This window comes from Panthera leo, chromosome B1 (assembly GCF_018350215.1).
Source record: "Panthera leo isolate Ple1 chromosome B1, P.leo_Ple1_pat1.1, whole genome shotgun sequence".
NCBI classification, from domain to species: domain Eukaryota; kingdom Metazoa; phylum Chordata; class Mammalia; order Carnivora; family Felidae; genus Panthera; species Panthera leo.
In genome coordinates this window covers 149,574,320-149,590,990 of record NC_056682.1, presented here as the reverse complement: position 1 = coordinate 149,590,990, position 16,671 = coordinate 149,574,320, and the positions used below count along the sequence as shown (strand labels likewise).

The window sequence follows — 16,671 nt, the reverse complement described above, 5'->3', positions numbered from 1 at the left end:
ATCTGTATAGATAGAGAATGGATGAAGAATACAGGGAAAAGATTAGCTTTGAAGAGTAGAAGAAATTTTTTTTTGTGCTGAGCCTAGAATGCGAGGATAGGTACAAATATAAATTTATCATATAGAAAAGAAATTAAAGGCGTTCTCATGATTTCTTTTTTTCTAGTTAGTATGAGGAAATGCCATATGTTAAGGAATACAAGAGCATATAGGGACACATTCAAACAATGCAATGAAATGTTGCTTATATAGGATATGCATATATATATATAAAGGATGCATTCAATAATTCTATAATGTGGTAAGGACTCAGCTGTGATTATATGACACCAGTTTACAAGGCTGCAAGGTTTCTCCTAGTTGTTCTCAGGAGTTCACATATAGGAGCCAGTAAAATAGTCATATTGCTCTGTGGTTGGAGATTATTAGCATGGGTGTGGAGAAGTAGAAGATGGTGAAGTCATTAGGGTGCTGGCAATGGAAAGGTTGAAATAATAAAACCTCTAGGCTGCATAAGTTTAGAAGACAGTCATATTCCTGAGGGTGATGGACTGAGAGAAAATTGAGAAAATCAAGATCTAAGCTTGTCATAACTTTGAAGAATAGGGTTAGTGTGAGAGTTGGAAAGATGGGAATCTGTAATGAGAGATGATAATTATGTATTACAAGTACTTGTTTGTATGTCTTCTAGCTCCTAGAGTACATGAATAATGCTTTATTAACGTTTAGCTCCCCTGCACCTAGCACAGAGTATGGGACATAGTAGTGCATAGAAATGAAGGAACAAAATAAGGGTTGTCCTGGATTTACCCCTGATTCTGCCCGCCTAGATAACCAGAGTAGTACTTTTGTTAACTCTGGGGCTATTGCTTGTAAACAGCCTGAGAGGTGTTTGAAGCATATTAAGCATAAGGAAAGGCAGCTTAGTGTAGCATTCAGAATATAGGCTGTGCAGCCCCAAATCCTCTGTTTAAATCTGGGTTCTAACACTTAATGCCTGTGTAAGTTTAGACAAATTACTTGATTTCTTTGTCTCAGTCCCTTCAACTGAGAAATAGGGCTTATAATAGTACAAGCATACATCACAGAATTGTCATAACTGGAAGAAATTAGCATTTGTGAAGAGCTTAAAACAGTGGCTACCACATGGAGATGCTATAGAAGCATTATTAAATAAATAAAATATTTAGGGTGTTGAAGCCACTCAAATTAAGAAAGCTCCATGATCGTTAGGTTTGGTGTTGGATTCAGTTGAGTGTTTCTCAGTGAAAGAGGGCCAATCCAACTAAATTTACCAAAATTCCCTTCATCTTTTTCCTGCTTATTCCAAACTTAGTCTCTTCCCCAGTCTTATTCCCAGCTTCTTATAACCATAAGAGAGGCTTAGCTCTTTAGTATTTTAGTAGGACCTATCAGATGGCAATATAATTCTAATTAATTACTCTGGCTACAAAACAAACTTAAACCTTTAAAAATTGTCAGTCTTTTGAGAAAATTGAACAAATTAATTGGAATTAAAATACACAAGGAAAAAATCCTGAAAATAGAATAGGCGGATTTACCTGGCAGGCATCCACACTTCCTTCCAGGAACCCAGCACACAACATTCCAGGTGTGATCACACCACCATATACCTCTTCACTGTTGCAGGTTTTATTATCTATAATCTTCACTAATCCTTTTTGGAGTATATTAGGACTTGTTCCTAAAGGAAGAAAAGTGTATACTTTTTGCTGAAGTCAATATTAGTATCTCTGGCTAAGTTTATTTGTACTACTGTATACAATTTCCAAGTCAATGTAAAACTTATGTTTTAATTAAGCTTTTGTCTCCCTTCTTAGTAACAAAGTAGTAATGCAATGAACATACCAAGCTATTGTTAAAAATGACCACATTTAGGGGCGTCTGGGTAGCTTAGTTAGTTGAGCATCCGACTTTAGCTCAGGTCATGATCTCATGATTCCTGGGTTTGAGCCCCGCGTCGGGCTCTATGCTGACAGCTCAGGGCCTGGAACCTGCTTTGGATTCTGGGTCTCCCTCTCTGTCTCTGCCCCTCCTTGGTTTGAACTCTCTCTCTCTCTCTCTCAAAAATAAACATTAAAAAATGACCATATTTGAAATACTTAGTGTGTTCATCCATGTGTAATGGGATTTTTTTCCCTTTTGAATTGTTTTGGAATTTTATATTTATTACTTGTATATGTTAGAAAACAAAATGAAAAATTCAAATTCCAAAACTTATATTTTATAATCATTTTAAGATTTTCTGCTGTTACTGTAATTCTGAACCTCAAAATTAATTTTAGATTTATTTTTTCTGCTTTCCAATGCATTTATGAACATAAATAGCCACTAAATCTTTACATAACTACGGTCATGGGAATGCACATATTTAAATGATCTTTGCTCAAGTATTGCCTTTTCACATAGAGCTATTCATTTCTCCCCGTCAAAAATACCCAAACCTCTGTAGTCTTGTTTGTTTGTTTTGCTTTGGTACTTACCTGCATAAAACATGCTGTGTAATCTACTTATTTATTGTATTTTATGGTTATTGTCTTCTTTTACTAAAAATATAAACTTTTGAGGGCAGGAATATTTGCCTATTTTATAGATTTATATATCCAAACCACCTAGACCAGTATTTGGCATAAAGGTGGTAATCAAGATAAATATTTATTGAATAATGAATGAAGAAAATGGAAGAAAATGAATTACTTATTCAATAATGCATTTCTATTAAAACTACCATTGTTAAGGGCAATTATGGTAAAAGCTCTAGGAAATTGTAGTTTCCATATGAATGTGGTTGAAGATAAATTTTCAATCCATTGCACATTATCCTCTTCAAAATGATCCAGAGAAAATCTATCTCAGGTTTAGTTGTGATTCAGAGTATTTTTTTTTAACTCCTAGAGCTCAAACCATGTAATGGAAGAAGGTTAGGAACTCACCATCAGACTTTAATGTTCCCCATCCAGTGACCACCACATTTGAATTGGGTGGGAATGTGTAAGTAGCTTCCGGGAGACATGCTCTTCGGATGTTGCTTGTGTATAATACTGGCGAGGACAGATGCACAACAGCTATGTCATTATCGTGTGCGGGGTAATGATAGTTTTCATGAATTATAATATCCTTGATACTTCGCTTTGTTTGTGGATCACTTAAAAGAAGACCAAAACTAACATTCCATTCTTTGGGATCCCTGGCCCTAAAGAAATAGATTTATTTATTAAAAGTCCTATATTTCAGAGTTGCAGGAATTAACATCTTATATGTTTTAAAACAATTAGATATGTATTGAATACCTTAGTGCATTTAACATATAAAAGTAAAGCTATGTGTAAGAGAAAAATAATAACATGAATAGACTTTTAATAATGCAATAAGCTATATTTTATTTTTTTAATAAGATATATTTTAAGAGATAAGCCATGGAAACTACCTTTTATCTCTCCAGAAAGACTCAAGGATATTTAGAAAGCTAAATATGATAAGACAAGATCATAAGATTAAATAAAAAGTGGGCAAGATTATGGGACAGAGTAAACTTATGGAAATTAAGGAAATAGAAGAAATCCTCTTTTATAATATTTAAAAACTATAAATAGGAAGATACTTATGACTTTTACTATTATTTGTTAATCAAGGGTTTATCTATTAAGCAAATAAGAAAAATAGTGTTGCTGGAACATATTCAAAATCTCAAGTTTAAGAGGGATTTTTATTTACAAATAAAACCAATAAGTGCTACATAAAGCCAATAGAAATTAGTAAAATTAAACATCAAACAAAAGGGTAAAAACAAAGCAAACTTTTGGTGTAATAATGTATCCTTTAAAGAAATAATAATTTCAAATAGGGCTATAATATATATTGGAGGATGCAGGATGAATTCAAATACTTATGATTAAATAAATAAGACCAAATGAAATAATGATGAGAAAGAAATAGAAGAATAGTGTTCAGTTTAGGATTTATAGTTTCTTTATAAAATGAATTAAGTATAGCTTAGTGATTCTCAACTGAGGGAAACTCAGTTTGGTAATAACTGGAGACATTTTTGGTTTTCAGTCCTGGGGGGATGCTACGGGCATTTGGTGGGTGGGAACCAGGGATGCTGCTAAATATTCTATAATGCACAGGATACCCCTCACCCCAAAACTAAGAATCATTTGGACCAAATATAATAGTGCCACTGTTGACAATTCCTGCTCTACCCTGAATATATCTTTTTTTAAAAACTGATAATTCATTGAGAAATTTTGAGAGTATACTTCACAGTATTGAATAGTTGGAGGCATAGTTGTATAATCTATGTTCTTAAAAGATACGTATCTCAGACTTTCAGGTGCATGAGTGGCTTTGAGCCTTTATGTAGTCCAGAGCTTACTTTATGAAACAGTGAGCAGCAGTGACAAGCCAGCTGTTACTAATCAGAGTGGCTCCACACCGGTGGACACTGTTCTGTTGAAGGCTAGCTTGCCAAGGCCATTCCCCTTCTTGGGCATCCTTGCCCCCTGCAATCTTGTTGCCAGAAGGAGTTATTGTTCGTTGTCCACAACCTGCTCAAAAGGAGTTAGTTAGCATATAATGATACTGATATTGCTTTTGCATGCATTGCTATAGTTAACAAACTCTTGTAATACACGTCACTATTAACTGTTAACTGAGGAAAAGCCCATAGTCTTGGAGAAGTTAGGACTAACTGCTGATATGAGATTTTTTGAGAATTCACCCAAAATAGATTGACATTTTCACCTGCCCATCCTCATTAGTCACATAACTCTCTGTGTCTGTATGACCTTGCTATGATCTGTTATAAGAAGCATATAAAATGAAGTGTTTGAATTTAGAAGATAATAATTGATAACCAGTTACTAGGTTGTATATGAAAATGTGTGGCTTGTAATTTTGTGAGCAGTTGTTTAACACAGTGATTGCTCTGAAACATTTATAAGAAAGAGTGAATGGCTACAAATGCCAATGGATAGTGACAAGAGATAGAGTAGACAGAAATGTGTTAGTGTTTAAGTTACAATACATAACATCTGGCCTAAAGGAATAACACATGAAGATAGCCAACCCTTTCTCAAAGTAAAATGCTTCTCTGAAACAGGACTATGCTCTAGTGTCAATTTAGATCCAGAGAAACTGCTGGACTCTTTAAGTCTTTAAAGCAAATTTGCAGTAATAGTACAACTTCACTATTATTGTGTCTCTCTCTGATTCTCTTGACTAAGTCATGTTACTCCAGCTAAAGCACTGAGCTTGTTCCTTAACAGTTTATTGTATCTTTTACTAGAGTTTGTCAGCCTTATTAAATGTTTTAGAGGGCAGGAACCATATATTTTAAAATATATACATATTTCTAGAACCTATCACAGAGAACCTATAACCTATGAGGTGCTCAACAAATGTATATAGAAATGAAGTCCATATCATATAACCCATAAGACATCTTGAAATAAAAATGATATTTGACTGCAGGACCCATTTTTGTAATGGGTATGTTCCTAACACTTAGAGTGAGAAAAACTTGCCATAATCAGTGCAGTGGGCATAGATGAAAGCAGTGGTTCTTAATCAGGGACAATTTTGCACTCCACTCCTAATCCCAGGAGAAATTTGGCAATATCTGGAGATATTTTTGGTTGTCATAATTGGGGTGGAGGATGCACTACTGGTATTTATTGGTAGAGGTTGGGAATGCTGCTAAAAATGTAGAAGGCACAGGACTGTCCCTGAAACAAACAAATTGGCCTACAGTGTTAATAGTGTTAAGGTTAAGCAACTCTGAATTAGAGAAAGGTATTTGTATCATGAACAAGAACACTTAAATTAATTGGAAAGGTTAGATGGTCAACTGCTTCACAGAAATGTGTTAAGATGTGTCTTGAGATATTCTTTCCTGAAGGTGGAAAGGCACCAGAAACACAGCGGAGGGACATACAGGCTTAAAAAGATCTTCACTAACCCTCTGAAGTCCTTAAATTTGTATATTGATTCTGATTCTAGATTGTTTTCTTTGATGCAGTCTAAACCTCAGGTTGTTAAGGCATCCTTTTCATAAAACCACTTAGCTGAAGCAGAGCCTTTGTGGTTTTTATTTTTGAATGAGCTTTCATATTGACCCACTGACTATAACTCCCTTTTCTTTTCCTTTCTTTCCACTCCCTTATCATGGAATCTACAGAGGATAAAACAAATAACTCAGAACCCAAAGGTATAATGGTTCTTCCCTATCCTCCCTTCCATTTGGACAACTCCTAAAGGAAGTTGGCCTTTACTGAACTTCCTTCAGAGGAATATAAAAACAAAGATGCTTCTCTGTGGGCTTGGAGAACCTCCCCTGTGTGACTCCACTTTCTTGCTTGTGCATTTGTTCAGAACTGTAGCCTAATTTATACTTGTCCATTAATTTCTGTCCTGAATTCCCATTTACTCATGGTTGTTGTGTCTGTTAAGCTTCTGGCTGCCACCTCTGCAGCATTACCTTGTTATTACCTCTGCTGAAATCTTACATGACACCTTGGAGCTTTTGTTATATCAAGTCACAGGGTAAACTTCAAGAATTTAAGGAATATAATGGAGACTTGATGGCTGATACTTTCAGAAACATCAAAGAATCTACCAAGCTCTTACAGCCTCCCTACCCTGGTAACTTGTATCCCATTTATGACTGTATTTTAACATACTTTGTCATGTACCAAACTCTATTCTTTCTTCAACCCTGTTTGATTTTTCTTGCCTCCCTCCCCCCCCTTACTTTTTATTTAAAATATAATTAAAACCTCAGATAGGTCAAATCAAATTCAGAATGCTGATCTGTATGGTTGCTTAGTCTTCTGGCTAGAGAGAATACAAATTGGCCAGTCTCTTTCCTACTACTGTTTTTATTCCTGTCTTGTATACCCCTTTTCTATCAACCTGACAAATTTTTAATTGTGGATTTTGATTGTATCAGTACGAAATTTTTTAATTGGAATAATTGACTTTAAAATGTCTTAAATTTTTTTTTTTTTAGAGAGAGAGAGTGGGAGTTGGGCAGGGAGGCAGAGGAGAGAAAGAGAGAATCTTAAACAGGCTTCATGCTTAGTGCAGAGCCCAACATGGGATTTGATGCAGGGCTCGATCCTACATCCCTGGGATGATGACCTGAGCCAAAATTGAGTTGGGTGTTCAACTGAGCCACCCAGGGACGCCTAAAATGTCTTATTAAGTTCCTTGATGGTTGTTCAGTAAAAATATATCAGAAAGAAAAATAATCCAATACAGCTTTGTGTTTAAGTTTTGCCCAGGTTGCTCAGAAATAACTATGCTGTGACTGAAAGGTAGTAAGGACCAATGACGTTGGTGTTGCTTGGCTCTGGAGGGTGATTTCCAGCTGCCAGAATTAGTCTCATTGCCCAGGTAAGAGCAGTGCTCCTCTGACAGCCTGCTACAAGTTCTGGCAACCCTGTGGATCAGATTTCCCTGGGCAGTGGTTGGGAGAAGAGAAGCAGAATGCCTTGGCCAGCAAGGGAGCTGCCTGCATGTAAGTCTCAGCACACTGAACTTGGCTTGTATCATCAGAATTCCACAGAGAGTTCCTAGGCCTGAAGTTTTTATAGGCAGAATAAAAAATACAGATAGCTGAAATCTACTGAGTGCTTATTATGAACTGTACACTTTTGTAAGTACTTTACTTGTGCTGCCTTCTTTTATCATCACAATGGCTTGGAACTGAAGGTTTGAGAAATTAAATAACCTGTGTAAATTCACCCAGTTGGTAAGTGTATTATCTGGGGCTCAACACTGATGTGTAGCTGGTTTTAGATCCTAAGTTCTTAATTATCACTGCTTGTCCCTAGATACCCTCTGCCATTATGGCATGTAATAATGTCTTCCTCATTTAAAATCCATGGTATCAGTCAATTTAAGATCAACCACAGTCATCCTTTTACAAGTTTCTGAAAGCAGGCTTCCCTTACATCTTTATGTACACTGTATTGACTGTCAAGTGAAGTTCTTTTTTGCCATCCAAGGAATTAAATTTCATTAGAAAATAACTCTTTGTCAATGAACTTACAGGTATTGAGAAGATTTTCTGCTGTTGGCATTTCAATGTCTAAAAGTCAAAGAAAAAGAAAAAAATATTTACATTTCTGAACATTTTAAAATATTAATTAATACTAATTATTTTGTTTTGGGGAACACATTATTCTGTAAACAATCATTTTGTTCAGTTTTGACTATATGCTTTCTATGGTCATGGATTAGCATAGAGAGAAATAAAATCTTAGTATTCATTCCTCTGTTTCTAAAGACTCTCAAGTTCCCCATTATAAGTTGAAAAAAAGGTCTGGGTCCTAAAAAGTACTAAAATATATAAAAATGGTGATCTTTCACTGTATCTTGATTCCAAGTCACCAGGTAAATGAATGTATTTAACATTAGTCTTTGTACCACTTTAAATACTCTTGGCCATATCTAAAATCAGCCACAATATGGTGACTGATTTCATACAGATTTGGATTCACTTTACTCAGGAGTAATTTGGCACATGCCCTTCTCAAGTTAGCACCTTAGCTTCTCACTTTCTGCCAGAAGGGGACTGCTGGACATTCCCAGATGGACAATAGGAAATGTAGGAGTTAACTCTGTAGGAGCTGGTGTAAGATGAGTGTCAATGGACAAATTCTTCCCCTGTTAGTCATTGGGGAGCACAGTTCTGATATATAATTCAGAAGATTCTATGGGATGGAGCTAGAGTTGCCCCTGATGTTGGAAATTCTCCCTCCTTATTTTATGCTTTTTGCCTTTTACTCTTTCTCAGATCAAATACCACATGTGAGTCTGTCTCAGGCTCTGCTTTTTGAGAAACCAGGCTTAGATACTGAAATAACCAGATAGCATAACAAATAATGCTAATAACTAGGAGAGACTATGCACATTATTTATGCAGTGCATTTTTTTTTTTGGTGTGGAGTGCATTTTGGTATATTTTGATCCTTTTACAATTAATATCCTTTGTGTGGTTTCAGTTATTCAGAACACTCAAGTATGCCAATTTGTTTTGGATAAAAAAATTAGTAATAAAGCGGACTTTAATATTGTCTACTCATTCCTAGACATCTAGGGAATATTTCAGAATGAGATTTACAATAGATGATTTTGTTGTGGGCCCCAAATCTCTGCAGAACTGCAAACCTGTTTAATTCATGATGAAAGTATATGGGGAGAGGGTGAACAAGTGAATCACAATTATGCCCCAAATTTCAGATGTAGAGAACTATAAATATACTAGCCATTCCTACTTAAGGGTTTCTCTTCAAAAAATGAATCATCAGTTGCTCTATAGGTTAAATACTATATATGCCAATGGAGGTTCATTTTTATTATGCTCTTGCATTTCTATAAATCCAGGAGGGAGTATCCATTTATATATGACAATTATAGTTACACACTCTTACATTAGGTTGCACAACAAATCAAGGGGACAAAAGAATTCTTTACCAGAAAGTCAACTTGTTTGAACAAAAAGGCAGGACCAATTCAACTGTCAGATGGACTGAGTAGGTATGAGCCGCACCCACTTAAACAGAAAGGTGGCTCATTTCCACCTAATCCTTCATAGCTGCCTTCCAGAAGCTAATTTTTATTGGACATGATACCTTTAGGGTTTCATTTTGAGCTTTGTGTGGTTAGTAAAATATATAAAACCATATCAAAAGTCTGGGAAATGATTATACTCCTGTAACTTGACCGGAAAAATGTTAAATGCTACACCTTATGAACTAATTATTTAGAAAACTCTACTATGTTCACAGAACTTTCTTCTTTCTTTGAGGTTTCTTTATTGATGTATGTCTTGCTAAAGGGGAGAAATGTTTTTGACTTATAATTTGCTTTTAATAGTTGTATTATACCAGAGCTTAATAGAGTAACTATTGCTTGGGTAGGTGAAAGACAGACAGGTACAATAAATGGGGGAAGTGATTTAAGCTGTCACTCCTTGGATTGAGTCACTGCTGTGGCTATTTGTGTTTGCTGTAAGTCTTTGGCTCACACTCAAAAGCTAGAACTCTTATGGATTTATGCTTGAATCAAGGAGTCAACTCTGTAACTTAAGGTACTCTGTTTACAATGTAACGTATAAAGGAAGTGACAACAAACAATGGCATTCCCCTTGCCAAAAGGAGATTCCATCAAAGGATAGGTAATAAGACAAAGCGGTTTTAAAAAGCATTTCAGGAACTGTGTGCTGATCTTCTCCTATGGGCCAGGAATCAAAGACAATAGACATGGACCCTGTCCTCAATGAACTTGGAGTGTAGTGGAAGAGATATACAACTAAGTAGATAATTTAATATTATATGATTAGTGCTATGGCAGATTTGTGCATAGAAAATTGGATGCACCAAGAAAAGTCACTTAGTATCGAGGGGTAGCAGGGGAACTAGGAATAGCTGATGACAAACATTTTTTGGAAAGGAGTCAAGCTATTAAAAATAACTGGGGGCAAAAATAGCCATAATTCACTCATTATTGAACACTGAATTAGAAAAGATACCTAGGTGCTTTCTAAATGGGCTTTGAATCTACAATTATTTAATATTTGCTATCTTTCTGGAATTAGAAAGATATGCAAATTTGGATGTACTGGTAACAGTCTGATATCCAGTGAATATTTTCTTCCTTAAAAAATCTGAAACTTAGGGGCGCCTAGGTGGCGCAGTCGGTTAAGCGTCCGACTTCAGCCAGGTCACGATCTCGCGGTCTGTGAGTTCGAGCCCCGCGTCAGGCTCTGGGCTGATGGCTCGGAGCCTGGAGCCTGTTTCCAATTCTGTGTGTCTCCCTCTCTCTCTGCCCCTCCCCCGTTCATGCTCTCTCTCTCTCTGTGCCAAAAATAAAAAAAAAAAAAAAAAAAAAAAAAAAAAAATCTGAAACTTAATAATAATGAAAACTAAGCTATATGATTCTAAAGTATAAGGAAGAATTTTACAGTAGCAGTAGACACATTTATAATATAAATTTTCATAGATCCTGAGCTTTAACTCTACTCAGGTGAATTTATTTACTTTACCTGAGTCCAAATGCTAAATAAATTGATTAATCCTACTTTTCAGATAGTTTCCCTGGGGTTCTAGCATTAAAAATATAGAGGAGATTAACTGAATTCTGCTACAGAATGTATTTTATGGGATGTTTAAAAATTTTCATGTGTTAGGTCTGTGAAAACTTTAAAATTATAAATGGGCATGGATTTACTGAGCAAGGCAGCTACTAGAATTGTTTTATCACACAGGAATTGTCAACCTTGGAAGTTCATTCATAATAATTTCATCTCCTGCCCCTTAACTTCCCCCCCAAAAAGGAGTGTGAATAAGACCGGTCTGAATTAAAAGGCAAAGGAACAGAGTTGTGGACTTGGACTGTGGATGAACAAAAGCTGAATTCTTTACACACTGAAGGTTTTGATTAGTCATGTGGCTGCATACTTAACCTCAATAAATGCTTTTCTTTGCGTTTCTAATTAGACTGAAAATTATCTCTGTGGTTAGACATTATATATTTGTCATTCCTCAGAGTGATGTAGATTAGTTTTTTTACAGTACATATCTTCAATATGTCTGCCATTTTGACTCTGAAGATAACATTAAAAAATATTTTAAGAGTTAATTATAATAAATACATCTTTTAATAAAATCCTTTAATAAAATTAATAAACCTTTTAAAATTAATTAAATATTTAAAATTAATTAAACCTAATAACCAATTATATATGCAGGTAGTAGTTTTTAAGGTAGAAACTCACTCCATTTTTCTAATCTTAATGCATATTTCAAGAAATGTGAAAAATCCAAACTTATTTGGATCTTATTTGTGTTTCTTCTATACTTAGCCATTGTTGACTTTAAGCTTTGATAGTAGCACAAAAGACCACTGGTAATGAAGAGAGGACAAGACATGTGCTAGGGAGAATATTTAGACAGCTATGCTGGTAGAGTGAGCAATGGAAAATATAAGTGATAACATCTACCTTATGCTTTTGACATGACACACTTGTGTTTCTAAGGGGTCCTTTTGAGGACACACATTGGAGAGAAAGTTAATATTTAGATTAGCACTTTCACTTTGGTTCTCCCTGGTACCTAGACATTTTGTGAAGGCCTGCATTTTGATGGCTTAGCTCTGGTACAACACCAAGCAGAGAATACTTCGTGGATTTCTTTCAGTTCATGTCTGTGGCTTTCTTTAAGACCTGTCTTGAAAGGTAGCTTCTCCAAGAAGTTTTTCTTTTCTTTTTCTTTCTTTATTTATTTTTGAGATGGAGGGTGGGGGGGGGAGAGGGGGATTGAGAGTGGGGGACGGGCAGAAAGACAGGGAGACAGAGAATCCCAAGCAGGCTCTACACTGTCAGCACAGAGTTCCACTCAGGGCACGATCTCACAAAATGTGAGATCGTGACCTGAGCTGAAATCAAGAGTCAGACACTTAACCCATTGAGCTATCCAGGTGCCCCAAGAAGTTTTTCTTATTAACTCCCTCTTCTCATATGATTTCTTAGCTTTTGCTCTTGCCAATTTGCATATATTAGTTTTTGATGCAAAATAACCATCGCCTTGTAATATTTTATTCATGCTGAAAGAATTAAATTTTTTTCTCTGGAATTTATTTAAATTGCTTTTTTTCTTTAAGTTTTTAAAAATGTTTTATTTATTTTTGAGAAAGAGACAGACAGAGAATGAGTGGGGAGGGCCAGAGAAAGAGACGGAGACACAGAATCTGAAACAGGCTCCAGCTCTGAGCTGTCAGCACAGAGCCCGACGTGGGGCTTGAACTTGGGAACAACAAGAGCATGACCTAGGCTGAATTTGGATGCTTAACCAACTGAGCCACTCGAGTGTCCCTTAAGTTGCTTGTTTTAAACGTATTTTTCTACAGAAAAATAAATTATTCTGGAACTATATACTTTAAAAAAAAACCAAGAAAAATAAAAATATTGAGGCATTGGTTAATTGACCCAATGATAACCATAAGAGAATTTATAGATTTATTTTATGCAATACTGATGAGTAAATTTATGACAATTACATGGCTTTTGAAGTTGCACAAGTAACCTGTCATTAAACACAAACCACAACTATTCTCTTCTTACTCAGAACATATAGGACTCATGTTTTTCTTCAGAAATTCTACATAAGAGACAAGAATGTAGAAGGTACCAAGAATGGAAAAACTGGTTAGGAAAATATTTCTGAAATCTTTAAGTTTAAATTTCTTCCTGACCTGAGTTGACAGACTAAGTAAAGAAATTTCTTCCTTTTTAAAAAAAAGAGGTATTCATATTTTGAATGCCTTTTCTTGTCCTTTATTGATATTATTCCACATTATGAGCTTTAATGAAAGCTCTTGGAAGCACAACTTAATAATTTATCTGAATAATTAATCTGAAACCTGATCTGAAACTTAATAATAATGATAAAAAAGCTATATGATTCTAAAGTATAAGGAAGAATTTTACAGTAGCAGTAGATACATGTATCTACTAGTAGATCACTTTAAGGAGAAAAAACATTAAAACTGGCATCTAGTATATGGTACTTTCAGCTATTTAAAGTATATTGCATTAATAGAAGCAGGAAAGAGTCATATTTAATTCATCAGTAATATAAAAGAAGAATCAAAGTGGTTTTGCCTCATAGTTTTAGTATCTTTACAATTTTATATGAATGAATGCCAAAAGATTTTAACATCAAGAAAAAAATCTCAAATAACCTAGTTTTCCATCTCAAGGAACTGGAAGAAGAATGAAGTTACCAGGAGGAAAGAAATAACAAATATCAGAGAAGAAATAAGTGAAATAGAGACTAAAAGGACTATAGAAAAAATTGATGAAACTAAGAGCTGGTTCTTTGAAAAGATAAACAAATTTGAGAAACCTTTAATTAAACTCACCAGGAAAAAAAAAAGAGAGGATTCAAATAAATAAAATCAGAAGTAGAAAGAGACATTACACCTGATACCACAGAAATAGAGAATCATAAGAAGCTGCTATGAATAAATTATAATGCCAACAAATTTGACAACTTAGAAGGAATAGATACATTCCTGGAAATGTACAACCTGCCAAGACTGAACCATGAAGAAATAGAAAATCTGAACAGACTGATTACTGATAAGGAGATTGAATCAGTAATCAAAAAGCTCCCTAAAAAGTCCAGGACCAGATGGTTTCACTGGTGAATTCTATCAAACATTCACAGAGAAACTAATAGTAATCCTTTTCAGACTTTTCCAAAAAATGGAAGAGGAGGGAACACTTCCAAACTCATGTTATGAAGCCAGTATTACCTGATACCAAAATCAGAGATGTCATATGAAAAAATTTATTTTCCTGATGAATAAAGATGCAAAAATCCTCAATAAAATATTAGCAAACTGAATTCATCAATGCATTAAAAGATCAAGTGGAATTCATTCCATGGATGCAAGGATCTGCAAATCAATCAATGTGGGGTGGGGAGAGGTGGGCAAAATGGGTGAAGGGAGTCAAAAGGGGATTATTTTCCCGTTATAAAATAAATACGTCATGGGGATGTAAGGTACACCATGGTAACTTTAGTTCATATTGCATATTTGAAACTTCCTAAGAGAATAGAACTTAAAAGTTCTCATCACAAGAAAACATTTTTTCTTAATATGTATGGTGACAGATGTTAACTAAATTTATTGTGGTGTTCATTTGGCAATATATACAAATATTGAATCATTATGTTGTACACCTGAGATGAATGTAATGTCAATTATACCTCAATAAGAAAAGACTTTACGTTGCTGGAATAGAAGATAAAATATTATTATTATATTTTAGTGGGAGTAACTCCATAGTGCTAGTTTTTCAGAGTCTTAAAAGATTGCCAGACTTCTCAAAGACATTTAAAAAAATTCATGCTATGACTCATTTAAAGCATATTTGTTACAACAGTAACTCAGAGAGTTAGGAATACGAGAGATAAAGAGCCAAATTCATCAGGACATCTAAGATCTAATTCCAAGAAATGTGTGTTTTCTAAATGTAATTTTAAAAAATCCAACATTTTATTATGATAAATAGCAGATTTAGATGCATTTGTAATAAATAATGTTTATGCTTTCCCTAATTTCCCCCAAAGGCAATATCTTACAAGATGTTATAAAGACAATATCTTCAAAGCTCTAGTACAATATCATATCCAGGATATTGACATTGATATTGTCAAAGTACAGCACATTTTGATCATCACAAGAATTTGTCATGTTACCCTTTTATAGTCATATCTACTTACTTCCATCCTATTCCTTCCTTAGTCCCTGGTAACCACTAATCTGTTCTCCTCTTCTATAATTTTATCATTTCAAGAATGTTCCATATATTCATGTAAATAGATTCATACAGTATGTACCTTTTCTGGATTGACTTCTTTTACTCAATGTAACTCTCTAGAGATTCATCCAAGTTCTTCTTATTGCTAAGTAGTATTCCAGGGTATGATGTACCCAAATTTGTTTAACCCTTAACTTCTTGAAGAATATCTGGATTGTTTTAAGTTTTTGGCATTTAGGTATAAAGCTGGTATCAACATCATGTATAAGTTTTTATGGAAACACAATCATCTGTCTGGGATAATGCCTAGGAGTGCAATTAATGGGTTGTATGGCTGTTGTATGTTTAATTTTTTTTTAAACCAGATTATTTTCCAGAATGGATTTACACTTTACATTCTCATGAGTGCTATATGAATGATTCATTTTCTCCACATCTTTGCCAGCATTTGGTTTTGTCATCATTTAAAAAAAATTAGCCGTTTTCATAAAGATGTAGCAATATCTCACTGTAGTTTTTTTTGTTTTGTTTTTAAAAATTTATTTATTTTGAGAGAGAAAGAGAGGAAGAGAGAAAGAGAGAGAGCACACATGAGCAGGTGAGGGGCAGAAAGAGAGGGAGAGAATCCCAAGCAGGCTCCGTATTGTCAGCTCAATGCTGGTCTTGAACCCACAAACTGTAATATCATGACCTGAGCCAAAATCAAGAGTCAGATGTTTAACTGACTGAGTCACCCAGGCACCCCTCATTGTAATTTTAAGTTATATTTCTCTAATTGCTAATAATATCGAACGCGTATTCATGTGCTTATTTCCCATGTGTATATTCTTTTTGGTTAAATGTCTCTTTGCGTCTTTTGCTGGTTTCTAAATTGACTGTTTTTTTTCACTGACTTTTGAGAGTTCTTTATATATTCTAGATACTAGTCCTTTGATAAGTGGTATGAAAATATTTTTTTTTTCTGTCTGTAGCTTGTTTTTCATCCTTAATAGACTTTTGCAGAGCAAAAATTTTAATTTTGATGAAGTTTATCAATTTTCCTGTTTTTGGAACATGCTTTTGTTCCAAAGAACTCTACCTAGCCCTAGATACAAAAGATTTCTCCTACATTTTTTTTTTCTAAAAAAGATAATCCTGTATATCAATTTGGGGACAATTGACATCTTTACTATGTTGAGTCTTTCAATCCATGAAGATGATTTTTCTCTTCATTTATTTACATCTTCTTTGATTTCTTTCATCAGTGCTGTGTAGTTTTCAGTATATAAATCCTGTATATATTTAATTAGAGCCCAGGAAGGGTGGAAAGAGAGGAT

At 34.7% G+C, this 16,671-nt stretch overlaps 1 protein-coding gene across 1 annotated transcript in view; it reads right to left on the bottom strand.

Annotated features, from left to right (window-relative positions):
* The window catches only part of LOC122218502 (transmembrane protease serine 11C-like), a 51,790-nt gene that overhangs the window by 3,640 nt on the left and 31,479 nt on the right, over positions 1-16,671 (bottom strand). Inside the window, exons 6-9 of the mRNA XM_042936723.1 lie at positions 8,075-8,113; positions 4,397-4,568; positions 2,955-3,214; positions 1,563-1,705 (exon numbers count right to left, since the gene is read on the bottom strand). Of these exons, the coding sequence (XP_042792657.1) occupies positions 1,563-1,705; positions 2,955-3,214; positions 4,397-4,568; positions 8,075-8,113 (614 nt within the window). The remainder of the gene's footprint in view (positions 1-1,562; positions 1,706-2,954; positions 3,215-4,396; positions 4,569-8,074; positions 8,114-16,671) is intronic.